Consider the following 14,993-nt stretch of genomic DNA (forward strand, 5'->3'; position numbering starts at 1 on the left):
TGCTGTGTACACATTTTATGCACCTGAAGAAAAGGAAGACTCCTGGAACATATAATGTAATGATTTACATACCTAAATCATTGTACATGATTTATATACAAACATAATTTAAGTGCTGTTCATACCGGAATTTTGTAATGTGAGTGGCTCTAAACCAGTTTTCATCTTCAGATAAACTAACTAACAGGAGGAAAAATGGTCCAGGATGAGGATACTGAAAATACCTTTGTTATCATAATATCACTCCCTATATTAGTCAAATGAGTGTCCTGTACACAGACATTCTGGGCAAGAAACTTTATAAGACAAACCATGAGGGTGCCCGGTATACATTTATTGTTTTATGAAAGCAAAAACAAAAGCATGTTCCCCAGAAAATAGTGAAAATCAAGAACTGCACTTTCATCCCATCTTCCATCTGTCTCCACATTGGCAGTAGAGACCATTGAGAAGACTCAAGTTCTCAGTTGACCAACCTAGGAATTAAGCTGAACAGAAGCAAGTGGCTACCTTTGGATATGTCCATTCTGAGTTCAGTAGACCTTTCCCTGATGGGATCATTTTAATTAAGCTGCAAGACAGATCCATAGACAAGAGACAGCCCATCAAGGTGCAGAACTGCTTCTTTGCCTTTCAGTGCAGAGGCTGAACGGGGGGGGTGGGTGGGGTGGTAATAAAAGAACACTGGAAATCGTCTCTTTCTCCCAGGTTCTTCTTTCTTCCCATCCCCCCCCCCCCCCCGGTGCATTTTTTCCAGGTTCATACTTGAAAAGTTAAGTTTGGAAATGTATGAGGAGGGATGTCTCTACAGCATCATCGTATACTAAGTTTGATAAAAACAGGGAGGTAGAGAATTTAAATAGAAATATAAAATATCACTGTGTTGTAACTTGAAACTTTTTTTTGCACTTGATTCACTGCCAGAGTTTGAAAAAGTATTACTTTGTCTACAATACACACCAGAGGCGATTTGGCATTGATACTGAGAGGTTATGTGAGGTCACCCTGTTTCAAAAACAACCACAAGAAATTATCAGAGTATGGCATATTTGTTTATTGCTATTGTTCTGCAATCCTTGTAGAAACAAACTATCCACTGATGCAAAACATTTATTTTGTAAGCATGCTGGCTAATGAAATACTTGATTACTTTCCTGACTGATGTGCTATAAATTAGTGTTTTCTTTTCAGCCCTTTCAAGTTGTCATGCATATTAGCTCTGAAAGTGCACACCCATTCAGTTCTAAACATCCATATTGCTCTCACTGATGTCATCAAAACTCTGCATGAGCAAAAATGTGTATGTGGGTGTTTCTTTAGTACAAGCAGAGGTCCATTATTACGGAACTTAGAGTTTCCATGAGAAAATTACTGGAAAACTTAAAAAAAAAATAACTGATCTGAAGCATACTGTGTACACGCGTACACACACACACAAAAAATAATACTAGCAGAATGTGCAAGTAGTATTGAATAAATAAATGTTACAATGTGATAATACTAATCTGAATAAGTTAACTATTTACAGACAGTTGCCTTGATTTGTAATGGTTGGTGATTTATTAGAGGTGCACATCTTTCTCAGTTAGTAATTTGTTGGAGTGTTTGCTTCAATTAAAGTCCATGATCAGCTACCCCACCCACCCCCAATACACATACCACCACCACCACTTAACGTATATGTCCAGCTATTTAATGACTTTTCTGCACAGTTTGTTTAAGCAGTCTCATGGTATGTTTCTGCCACAACAGCGTAATAGACTCTCTATGGTGCCTGTCAAAAACTCCTAGTCCAAGGGATTTGGGGGTGAGCAGAACGCAAAATCCTGAAGTATGAGTCCTCCCACCTCAGACTTGGTAGCTGCCACTGGCACCTTTCACTACCCAACCAACCAGAAGCCAAGGGGCAAGCTTCTAACCTTCCTGGGATAAAAGTCAAGAAAGTCACCCCTCCCAAGTGCACCACCTGCAGTATGAGTTTCACAAAACAGTTACCCTGGTAGATGTAGCCACAATGTGCTGGGATTAGATTGAAGCCAACAAGACAAAACGTTACAAAATACAATTAAAGGAATTCATTAAAATTGTGCAAAAATATTTCAATAAGAATAATAGCAGTAAGGATTTAAAATAACAAAGGTCACCTTCAGATGAAATGGCCGGATTTATCTGCAGACTAAATTGTCCTGTTTCTCACAAATGACAAGGCTAATTAATTGGAATGTGGCTCCACTGTTCTTGATCTCGGAGACCTAAAAGGAATTCAGGATAGAAACTCCTTCATCCAGCCCTTGGGTTCTTATCTTGGTTGCAAAAGGTCACAGCTTTGCTGATTCAAACAACAGCGCAGTTATTTTCCACTTTTAAACTTTTCACTTGCAGGCCTGAAGCCTGAGCAAGAAACTACATTGAGGGACTCAGTTTCTTGACAGTGCCCTGTTTGCAAAAATCAACCTCTGTTTTATCATACTGCACTACCATGTATCTACCTTGCTGCAATTATGAAATATAATGCATCAGAATGCAAAAATATTTGTGATGATTATAATAATACTGAAGGTGCAGTCAGGTAGTTGGGTGCCATATAGTCATGTGTCATGTACTTCTGACATTTGCAGTTGTGAAATGATGCAAGTTAGTAAAGCAAAGTTTGTAAAACTGCTCATTTTGTTTCTATATTATATTCTGCTTTCATTCATTTAAAGATTTACCTCTACTACCATACAGTAGTCCCAGCTCACCATAGCTGGGTACAATAGTACCAGCTCACAATTTCTAACCATTAATAATACAGAGGCATTTTAAAATAGTCCTATGAAGGTAAGAGGCTGTGAGAATACTAAATGAACTTCAGACATACTGTTATAGGCTCTGTGTTCACTTTCAGAATCCATACTATTTTATTGAGTTCTTGTAGAGCATTCTTGAGTAGGCTTATCATATTTTCCTATGAGAATATTGTAGATCCTATGTAGATCCTATGTAGATCCTATGGAGTCTCAAAATCATGCTAGTGTAAGAGCTCATGTAATGTCTATAGTTTTTCCCAATGTCCTTTTCCCATCTTTTTTCAGTTGCTACAGACCACCATGTACAGTCCGAACGAAACGCTGTGAGTCTGGATTTTATTACAGCGAAGAAGTGTGCCGTTGTGTTCCCATATATTGGAAAAGACCACTTATCAATTAGTGAAGAAACCATCCCCTGATATTTTGGTGTACATTTTCCTGTTGTTGTTTTTTAAAAAAGACTTCTGACATTCTGAACTCCCAGTGCACCAGAGACACTAAGAGATAGACTTATTTGTTCTCTTCCTGAAACTCACAAAAAGCAGATGTAGGAAAAATGGACTTTCTTTGCATAAAGAATTCATGAAGGACTTGATTGTTGCCAATGACCAAACAACCTAGGTTTTCTTCCTTGTGATTTTTTTTAAAGATAATGACTATATAATTTATTTCCATAAAAATATTGTTCTGCATTCCTGTTTATAGCAGTAACAATCGTTAAATCTCACTGTGATCAATATTTTTATATCATGCAAAGTATGTTTAAAATAAAATGAAATTGTATTATATGCTGCTAAGAATGTTCAGTGTGCTATCTCATTACCCAGTCTTTATAGCTGTAGTTCAAGAACATGAGTAATGATTTTACAATATTCTTCTGGACTCTTAGCAAGGCTTCTTAGTCAGTAAGAGCAAGCGACTGGATTGAAGGAGCTTCCTGTGAAAGAACAGCACTTTTTTTGTTTAAAAATTAACACGTATGTTCTTGGACCCTCAGAACATGACAGTATACTCAGTGAATCTTCACAATTCAGCTTGACAATAGCTGGAGAGAGCTCACTATTCGAAAGGTATTGTTGAAAGGTGTGTGATGCAGCATCATTGCTGAAACTAAAGTCAGAGGCTAATCAGGAGGAGGAGGCTAATGAAAGATTTCCTGAAACTTATGTACACTGTATTGAGTTAAATGATGGAAGATTAGTGGATATCAACATAATAAATCAGTAGTGTTCCCTCTAATAGTTATTGTATCAGCCCTGTACAGATGAATAAGACAGTGAAAAGAAGAAAGATTGGTAAGGATTTTGCATATTTAGGGGACTTTCCAGTAAGCAGAATATTGTTTCTGGTTTGAAAATAGACAGGCCTTCTTGACAACTGCTGTAAATGTTTAGAGACCTCCAGCAGAGGGGGAAAAACAATAAAATCAGCTGATTTTATTATAGCAGGAACAATTCCCTCCCCATTCTTTTGTCAATAAAAAAGCAGATCTCATCGTGTAAAGAAAAGGGGGTTAAATCGTCCTTCTCTACCGCACAAATGGAGGCTGGAGCTGATACACAGTCGACCCCAAAAACACATTCAGAAAGAGACAATATTGCTGCCCAGGCAACAACGAACTTTCCCTTGCTTGTTTGATGCTGGTGACATAGAGTAGAGAGGAATTAAATCCCTCCCTACACTATACTTCTTAAGTTGGAACTCCACAACCATCCCAACTTCCATCCTCCAATGATTGCTTTGGGGGATTGGCTGCACACTTCCTGTAAGTCCAGTGTTATTAGTGAATCTTGTCACTCTATTAATACTAAACCAGCTGCTCTTCTGCAGTGGCCACACCTAAAAATTAAATCACTCACAGACAGGATATACCTATCCAGATAATTCTGAAGACCTTCATAAAAATGTGGAATAATCTGAAGGGCAAGAGAACCTTTACAATGTCCTGATGAGTTCTAAAATGCTTCAGAAAGACAAGAAATATAGACACACAAAGGCTTTGCCAGGTGGATCTGCCCTCTATTTGATTTGAGGGGAGAGATTGCAACAGCACATGCACTGCATCTGCAGACTCCTTAAAGTCACTATTTTTGTAACTGCAATGTACTATTTGGCCCAACTCAGCTGAGTTAGTTTCTTGTACAAGCAAATCCTCCTGAAACTTTACAGTTCCAATGAATAATGATTACCACAGAGAAGCTTATGAAATTTTCTCCCTCAGATTTTCTGCCCATGTTTTGTTAAACTTAACACCATTTATCTTTAACCAGTAGGGTCTTTTGTGTAGTGAGGGGGAAAGAGTGCCCTTGGGCAATGAGGAGGAAGGAGCCTATGGACTCTGGGCATCAATTCACATCCACATAAGTCTTGTGCAGCTTCTGCAGTCCCACCCCTTTCTAGCCAACTATATGACATGGCATAGGTGGGTGGACCAGAGAGTGGACTATTCCAGTTTGACTCGTGCTGGACTTTATTTCAAAGGAGTGGGATCTGCAGGAAGGCTGGATATTTGGAACCCTGCATCTGAATCTTCAACCATTCTAAGTTGTTTTTCTAGGTGAGATTTTTTTGGGTATACATGTTAATGTGTATCTTCTTCCCATTTTGGTCCTTTCTTGGGGAGGGGATGGTATTAATGCAAACATACACTCATGTTGATCAAGGCATACTAAACATATACAGTTGTACTTTTAAGACACACTATTGTGTGTGTTTAATACACATAGTTATGTGCTTTAATACATACAACTGTTGCTGCACATGGATTGTTTACAGAGCAAAAAATGAAAGGATAGAGGCAAACTGTCCATGTCCTAATTCTGAAATAAATTAGACATTTCCATATGAAATGAAAGCCAACTGCAGTAAAATGCAGGTCAATCCATGGCAATGTATAAAAATGTAAATCAATTAATACTTTGTTGCCATAGGAAAATATAAGTGCCAAATATTAACTCTGTTTTGTGATGTGGGTTGCCTTTTAGGAATTCAGAACAACATCACCTGAAACAGTACTCATAACTGCAAATTGATATATAAGGTATTTATATGTCATTATGATTTCACTGGAAGCAAAAAAAAAAAGAAAGCTTTACAACATTCTGACCTGGAGTTTTCTCTATGTATGAGTTGCATATTTTTGGAAAAGGTAAGTCTAGAATCTCTGTCTCTTTTTCTTATTTAGGAAAATAGTGTAGAATACTTTTTAATCACACTGTTAATCACACATAGCTTTCTATATATATAGGCAACCACAAAACTGTGATTTTGGGAAAGGGTGGGATAAAAGTATGATAAATAAATAAAATAAATAAATTTATGGGTGGAAAACCTGAGAAAACAGTAGCAGCATCTAAAATAGTATCATATCACTACAGAGATGCAAATAACTATATCCTAGTTACTTGTATAAATTATGCCCATGCAAATGTTTTCTTAGAGGCCATCATTGCTTAACATTGTCAGTGAAAGTCTAGCCCCTAAAATGAAAAAAAAAATCACACAACAATTAAGAACTGGCAGGCAATTGAGGCAAGAATACACCAAAGTCAATCCAGAAGATCTAATCAAATGCCATCATGAAACAAAATTTTGTTCAGCGGGCTCCTAAAGATTGAGAGTCAGGAGTCAAGACGTACCTCCCTGATGAGGTTGTTCCATAACCATGGAGCTGTCACTGAAAAGGCCCTTTCTCATGTACTCACCAGGCAATCTTCTTTGATTTATGGAACAGTCAAGAGAGCCTCTCCCTGTTACCTTAGTTTCAAGGCAGGAATGTTAATGGAGTGGACAGTTGTTCAAATACCTCAGTTCCAAGCTGTGTAGGGCTTTAAAGGTCAAAACCAACACCTTTAATTGGGCTCAGGAGTTGATTGGAAGCCCATGTAATTGCTGTAGGATTGTGGTCAGATGATCCTGGTAACTGACCCCAACTAGCAATGTGATCTCAGCATTTTGTACAAGCTGCAGCTCCTAAACACTCTTCAAGGGTAGCCCCAAGTAGAGTGCATTGCAGTACAATCTAGATATAAGTAAGGCAAGGATTACTGTGGCTATACCCTTTTCAACAAAAAGAACTAAGTAGAATTGTAACTTCATCTGTCGCTGGATCCTCTTTGTTTTATGATTCTCCATTTGGATCCTAGTGCCTACCAACAAAACTAGATAGGGACTAAGACCCAAGCATTCTAAAACAAAGAGGGTCAAGTATATGGCAGATGAAATAATGATTCTACTTAGTTCTTTCTGTTGAGAAGGGTATAGGTGCACCAGACAAAACTGAGTGAAAACACTCTGAGCCACAGCAGGCATCTGATTTTCAAAATGGACTGCTGTTATCAAGCAGCACTCCAAAGTTACTTTTCTGCTAACCCAGAACTTTTCTGTTTTGTCAGGATTACCTTTCAGCTTGTTCACCATCACCCACCCTATTCAAGCACCAGTTTAGAACATCAGCAGCTTCCTCAGAAAGATAGAGCTGAATATAATTTGCATATTGGTGACAACACAGTCAAAACCTCCTGATGACCTCTTCCAGTGGTTTCACGTAGGTTCATGGGGGTAAGATCAAACCCTGCAGAACCTCACAGTCCAACAGTCATGGAGCACATTAGGAATCCCCCAGCACAACTTTCTGGGACCAGTCTCAAAGATAGGATTTGAACCACTATAACCTGGTGCCTCTCAATCCCAGTACTGAGATTTGGTCCAGTAAGATACCACTGTTGATGTTATCAAAGGCTGCTAAGAAATCCAGCACAACTAGCAGGGTTATACTACTCCTGCTGTCTGGCTCTCAGTAGAAGTAATCAGTCCAGGCAACCAAAGCAGTTTCTGTTCCAAATCCTGATCTAAAGCCTGATTGAAAGTCAGTCTCTTCCAAGAGCCCCTGAAGCTGAGAAGCAACATCTTGGAAAATTAAAGACTGGTGGGAAGTTCTCCAAGCAGATGTCAAAGGTACATCATCTGGGCATGTATCCATGCCAGCTTCTAACCAGAGCAGATTTGCTGCCAGTGTGTTTTTTGTTTTGATGAATTCTTTGGAACTTGTAAGTTTTGCCATTTATGAGTTAATCTGCATCCTAAAGCAGAATTATACTCCTCTAATTCCAATTAAGTAAATGTGTTGAGAAGGTTTTTACTCTGCTTAGGATAGCATTTTAGATTATTAAGATTCAGTATAGTACATTGGGAGGAAAAAGGTTTTTAAAAGAGGTGTAACCTCTTTTTGGATTTTATTCCTGTATTGAGTCACCCTATCTTTTTTGCTTTAGGTGTGTGACTGCTCTTCAAGCTAAATTAATTAACATCGTGTAGGTTAATTTATAGGTGGACTTTTGGGGAGATTCAAAATAAGGTCTCAAAGGAAATTACCGGTATATGGGAAACTGCTAGTGTAATCCTAGGCAGAGCTACTGCAGTCTAAATCCTCAGATTTCAATGGGCATAGATTAGAGCAATTCTGAGTAGGGTTGCACTGAACATTAGCTATATCAATATTTGTTACACACTTTGCTTCTGATGATAGATAAACAACATAAGAATCTTTATCCAAGAAATAACGCAATAAAATTCCAAAGATAAAAAGCTAAAATTAAATAGGATTGGTTAAGAATAAAATGTAATGAAAGGTTACAATCATTAATTTTTTTAAAAGAAATTTTAAGACCACACTGGAGCAATCCCAAACAGGTCTCCTCAGAAGAACGGCCCATTTTATTCAATAGATAATTATTCCTGTGAAAGTATATGTAGGTTTGCAACCATAGAAACGTGAGTAATAGAAAATGCAGATCTTTCAATGAGACTGAAAAGTATAGCAACTGATTGTATTGTCGAAGGCGTCCATGCGGGAATCACTGGGGTGTTGTGGGGTTCTGGACTGAATGGCCATTTTCCAGTAGCATTTGCTCCTGATGTTTTGCATGCATCTGAGGCTGGCATCTTCAGAGGTAGTAAAGCAAGTGGAGTATATATACCAGTGGAATGTCCAGGGTGGGAGAAAGAACCATTTGCATTGGTTAACAAGTGTAAAGGGTGCAATTAGCAAGTGTGAAGTGGAATCCACTTATTTTTAGCATATGTAAGTAACAATGACTTTGCATAATCAGTTAGTGAGAGCATCTGCATAGCAGTTGCCAGGCCTTCAATCCATTTGATTGCTTTCTGCCTGGAGACATCCTGTGTCTGGGTGGTGTTCACTAACCATTGTCTTGATGCAACTTTCTCATAGAAGTCCACATTGTATCCAGTCAGCAGAAGTTGCAATAATAATGATGGTGAGATGTCTGGAAGAAAAGAACAAGATTAATGTTTTTAAAAGATTGCATATTTTCATCAAAAGATTGAAAATTAGTGATATAATAGGCTATGTTTCATTTCTCTGTTATTCCAAATATCTGCTTGATAAAAGTACAGTATGTTCTATACCAAGGGTAGGGAACCTGCGGCTCTCCAGATGTTCAGGAACTACAATTCCCATCAGCCCCTACCAGCATGGCCAATTGTTCTATACCAAACAGTGCATTGTATGCAAAGTTATTCCAGGCTAAGTCCATCAGTTTCAGGAAGGAATGTCTTTACCCTCCCAGTTGCAGCTTATTATTTAGTTTGTTATTTATATTTGACTTACTGTTCAATAATTCAGTTTTATGTTCTTGGAATGCAAGATCTAAGTTGTCTGTAAATTTCTTCCTTTCAACTGAAACCTAGCAGGTTTTTGCAATATTATCAAATAAACATGTATTGTCACATGTCTTTAATTTAAATGTCCATTAAATCATATTTACAAGACAGCCTTAGTGTGTATGCAGCATTTTATTTTTCTGTGTGGAAAAAAATGTTTAGATTCTTGTCATATTATATAGTAATGCTCAAGTTAAACATTAAAAACCAGTACAGCTGGCAATGCTGAGCAATAATCAGAATCATATTGGAACAGCAAGTTAGATTTATGTATATTTATAGGAACAGAATTGATAGTGGATGAAGCAACCTAGAAGAGAGAACCAAAGAAAGAATGACCATTGACTGAACAGAAACAATGGTGAGGAAGCATAGGTTGATTCTGCACAGGTAACATAGGTTCATGTAACCCATTTGAGCTGCTTATGCTGCCATTTGCACAACGGATACAGGGGCCAGCCGGGATAGCTGGGTTCCTAGTAGCAGGAGGCAGCACGGTTTGCACACAAAACACCATGTTTCTGTGTAAACCACACAGCTGAGAATCCCCTCAACTCAAGAATCCCCCTAACTGGTTAGAATAGTTCCCACACACTTTGCCTAATACTCTGCAAATGCAGGAATTCAACACCTGCTTTGTTAACATTCAATTAACCTTGAACAATTAAGGAAAGGAATATCCTTGATCTGTTTCTGTATTTGACTTTATTGTTACATTTGATGATGGTATACACCAGTGGTTCTCAACCTTCCTAATGCCGCAACCCCTTAATACAGTTCCTCATGTTGTGGTGACCCCAAATTATTTTCATTGCTGCTTCATAACTGTAATGAATATGTGTTTTCCGATGGTCTTAGGTGACCACTGTGAAAAGGTTGTTCGACCCCCAAAGGGGTCATGACCCACAGGTTGAGAACCGCTGTTCTAGGGCATGGACTAGGAGTAGGCCTATGGTCCGTGTCAGGTTTTGCCTCATAGTTAGGTTCAGATGACAATTTATGAGTAAATGAATTCTTTTTAAAAACCAAGTTAGGGTTAGGGTTAAGTCAATGGCAGGGGATCTGATTCGGGTTAGGGTTGCATTGTGTTTTAGGGCATGGAGTAGGAGTAGGCCTATGGTCTGTGACAGGTTTTGCTTCATAGTTAGGGTTCGGGTGACAATTTATGACTAAATAAATTCTTTTTAAAAACCAAGTTAGGGTTAGGGTTAAGCCAATGAGAAGGGGATCGGATTCGAGTTAGGGTTGCATTGGGTTCTAGGGCATGGACTAGGAGTATGGCTATGGTCCGTGTCAGGTTTTTCAGGTTTTTCCTCATAGTTAGGGTTTGGGTGACAATTTGTGACTAAATAAATTCTTTTTAAAAACCAAGCTAGGGGTTAGGTTTTGCCTTATAGTTAGGGTTCGGGTGACTATTTATGACTAAATAAATTCTTTATTAAAAACCAAGTTAGGGTTAAGCCGACGGCAGGGGATAGGATTCAGGTAAGGGTTCCATTGTGTTCTAGGGCATGGAGTAGGAGTAGGCCTATGGTCCATGTAAAGTTTTGCCTCATAGTTAGGGTTCAGGTGACAATTTATGGCTAAATAAATTATTTTTAAAAACCAATTTAGGGTTAGGGTTAAGCCAACGGCAGGGGATCGGATTCGGGTTAGGGTTCCATTGCGTTCCAGGGCTTGGACTAAAAGTAGGCCTATGGTCCATGCCAGGTTTTCCCTCATAGTTAGTGTTCAGGTGACAATTTGTGACTAAATAATTTTTTTTAAAAAACCAAGCTAGAATTAGGGTCAAGCCAACAGAAGGGGATCGGATTTGGGTTAGGGTTCCATTGTGTTCTAGGGCATGGACTAAGAATAGGCCTATGGTCCATGTCAGGTTTTGCCTCATAGTTACGGTTTGGGTGACAATTGATGACTAAATAAATTCTTTTTAAAAACCAAGTTAGGGTTAGGTTAAGCCAATGACAGGGGATCGAATTCGGGTTAGGGTTGGATTGGGTTCTAGGGTATGGACTAGAAGTAGGCCTATGGTCCGTGTCAGGTTTTGTCTCATGGTTAGGGTTCGGGTGACAATTTATGACTAAATAAATTCTTTTAAAAAACCAAGTTAGGGTTATGGTTCGGGTTAGGGTTGCATTGTGTTCTAGGGCAGTGGTTCTCAACCTTCCTAATGCCGCAACCCCTTAATACAGTTTCTCATGTTGTGGTGACCCACAATCATAAAATTATTTTTGTTGCTACTTCATAACTGTAATGAATTTGTGTTTTTTTATGGTCTTAGGTGACCCCTGTGAAAGGGTCGTTCGACCTCCAAAGGGGTCGCAACCCACAGGTTGAGAACCGCTGGTATACACGTTTTTGCACATACAGTATGCCCGTGAAGGGAAACTGCTACCTACCATAGTTTCTCAGCACATTCATAAGCAAGTAAAGCACACTCATATATAAGCATTGTAATTGGTGATCTCCGTTCAGGGTTCATCTCATTTTCCTTATGAATGCCATCCATGTAGGAACTGTGGCATGTCAACAGCAGTATTCAATGGGCAATCAAAAATCATTATCATTCATATTTTTATTCAGAAAATTTTATATGATGTCTTTGTGAGATCTGCCTGATGCAGTTTACTGCTAAATTAATAAAACACAATTCTGAAAAAATCTATTATACAAGCTGCTTAAAAAGAAGCCAATGCCATTAAAACAAACCAGTACATGACAGCGGCACACTGAGCAGCTTAAAGTGGTACAGAAGTTTGAGCCGTAAACAGACAATAAAAATATTTTAAACCTCTTAGCTAAAATCTTGAGTAAAAAGGAATGTTTTATCCCTGCACCTAAAAAAAGTGAGGTAGGAGCCAGGATACACTCATTGATAAGGGCATTCCCAAGGTGAGATGTGGCCACTGAAAAGCCCCATCTATAGTTGCCACCTGACTCACCTTTGAAGGTGGGAGAACAGAGAGCAGGACTTAAGAAGAGGATCTTAACTGGCTGGCTAGACAATGCAGGTGCAGGTGGCCTTTTAAATATGCTGGCTTTTAAGAGCTTTAAAAGTAAAAAGCAGTGATTTGAATTCTGCCTGGAACCAAATCTGGCAGTGCAGGAACAGTTTCTGTTAGTTTACACATGCAGATGTTTGCAAGTGACCTCATAGAAGAGGTCAGTTAACTTCATTCATATTCCACTCTACCTCAAAGAAATGCAAATTAGAGTTCACATGTAAAGTAATCCATTTTTACCTCAGAAGCTGAGAGAGATTGACTTGTCCAAAGTAATCCAGTGAGTTTTGTGGCCCAAGCAGGGATTTATACACAGATCTCTTCTGTCTGAGGGTATTATCAACTGCAAAGCCACATCGGCTTCACAGGCGTTTCCCACATAATTGGATATCCAAGTAGAGAAACGTGTAGGAAACTTGACTTTCGTTTTTCAGACCATCACATCATCAGTCACTATTTTGTTCTGATTCCCTTCATTAGATATCTACTCAAAACACTAGCTTGGGATAAACAACATGAAAATTTTCAGTTTGTTATTGTGGGCTGCTGACATTGTGTTAAATTAGGAAAACACCCTAACTCAGGGGTAGGGAACCTGCGGCTCGAGAGCCGCATGCGGCTCTTCTGTCCTTGCACTGTGGCTCCATGAGCTGAGCCGCCGGCCCCATCCTTGCCCGCCCTGCAAACAGCAGGGTGGGCTCACCAACTGCCCAAGGTCGGTTGGGCTGCGCCATGGGCTTCCCCTCTCACCCGCCCTGTTGGAGCGGGGCGGGCGCTTTCCCTGCGGCTGGCAAGGCTGAGCCGCCGGCTTCATCCTTGCCCGCCCTGCAGGCAGCAGGGCGGGCGCATCCATGCGCTTCTCAGAATGAGCGGAGTAAAAGATAAGAAAATCCCTATATATATAGTGTTATCTTTATTTTAAATGTCAAAAATTATTTGCGGCTCCAAGTGTTTTCTTTTCCCGTGGAAAACGGGTCCAAATGGCTCTTTGAGTGTTAAAGGTTCCCTACCCCTGCCCTAACTGAACTGTGCAAATAAGTATGGCTGTCGGATTCATCTGCTGCATTCTCAACACTTACAATCTACTCTAAGAATCTGCCAAGTCTTATGTTATTAAGCAAAGACAATCTTCCCTCATATCCATTTAAATCACTGAAAACATGTTAAGTGTGTTCTTTTGGCAGTCTTAACCACAAAGTAGGCTGAACATGTTTCAAGGATTTCATGTCATTCTAAAAAAAAAAAGTACACAATACTATCCATTTTGTTTTAACAAAAGAAAATCAAAAACTTTTGACTAACTGCTCTAAAGGGGTGCAGGAATCAGGGACCAGTACTTTGCCCCTGCAGAAGTCTTTACAAATTTAGCACTCTGACGTTAACCCTTTATTTTCTAAGAATTGCTTGGAAACTGGAATTTACACTTCATTATATTGGCCTTTTCTGCAGGAATTTACAACATATCTTGCTGTGAAATGCTTTTTTTTTGGTTTTAATTCTGCACTTTTTTCCTCCATTTGATTTCCTTCCATTTTTTTCATAGGCCCCTTCCGCACACGCAAAATAATGCGTTTTCAAACCACTTTCACAACTGTTTGCAAGTGGATTTTGCCATTCCGCACAGCTTCAAAGAGCACTGAAAGCAGTTTGAAAGTGCATTATTCTGCATGTGCGGAATGAGCCATAGTTTTCCTGAACACTTTTACTGGAATGATTTTTAAAATCCTTTTCCAAGCTAGCTTCCTTGAGAGTGCAATCATGTTGAACCAGTCTTTATTTCTCTGCCCCTCCAAACACCCGGCCCTTATGCATGCTCCTGTGTACTCACTCAACCTCTTTAGCCATTTATTCCTCCCTCGTATCCTCCATTTTTGAAAGGATTTTTTAAAAAACAAAATCTTGATTGCATTAGCAATGTATCAGAAGGGTGTTGATTGTATCAGCTTTGTCAATTTCATCCTGAATGAATAATGTCAGCTAAAGTAGAGATACAATTATCTTGAATTAGGTGCAAGTGAAATTGACAAGGGAAGATGCTTTGGAAAGATAACATTGAAAAGAGGCTTCCGCAGTAATAATGATGCTTTACTGCAGCAGTCCCTTGTCAATTTCTTCCTGTCAAAGCAACATCCCTTAATAATGTCACTAGCTCCTATCTGCAGACACATTGTATCTTCACCTTAAAATGACATCACTTATTCCGGATGAAGCTAACATGGCTGATGCAATTGACCTGCCTTGTGTCTTTGTCCTCACGTTACATTGCTAATGTAATAGAGAAGAATAATTCTAAAAATTTCATTCAAAAATGGAGGACGAGGGGGATGAGGAAATGACTGAAGAAGAACGTGGTTCTTCTGCTTACAGATGACATCTCACCATTATTAGGAGTAATGCATTTTTAGCAGCACATGCAATTAATGCAACTGAAGAGCCAAAAGGGAAAATGATGGGGGGAAATGGAAGTGGGCAAAATGATTTCACAGAAAACATTCCCAAGACACAAGATCTGACCACT

At 39.1% G+C, this 14,993-nt stretch overlaps 1 protein-coding gene across 2 annotated transcripts in view; it reads left to right on the forward strand.

Annotated features, from left to right (window-relative positions):
- The window catches only part of VEGFC (vascular endothelial growth factor C), a 59,548-nt gene extending 50,849 nt beyond the window's left edge, over positions 1 to 8,699 (forward strand). The window contains exons 7-8 of one of the 2 annotated variants that reach the window (XR_007245643.1): positions 3,075 to 3,859; positions 5,774 to 8,699. Coding sequence is in view for 1 of the 2 variants with exons in the window: in XM_048509740.1 (XP_048365697.1) it covers positions 3,075 to 3,189 (115 nt within the window). In the remaining variant the exon portion in view is untranslated. Of the gene's footprint in view, positions 1 to 3,074; positions 4,241 to 5,773 lie in introns of those variants that run through there. The other variant, XM_048509740.1, reaches the window with a different exon arrangement.
- Positions 8,700 to 14,993: the final 6,294 nt, after the last annotated feature.

The sequence above is a fragment of the Sphaerodactylus townsendi genome, linkage group LG10, assembly GCF_021028975.2.
Source record: "Sphaerodactylus townsendi isolate TG3544 linkage group LG10, MPM_Stown_v2.3, whole genome shotgun sequence".
Classification (NCBI taxonomy): Eukaryota; Metazoa; Chordata; class Lepidosauria; order Squamata; family Sphaerodactylidae; genus Sphaerodactylus; species Sphaerodactylus townsendi.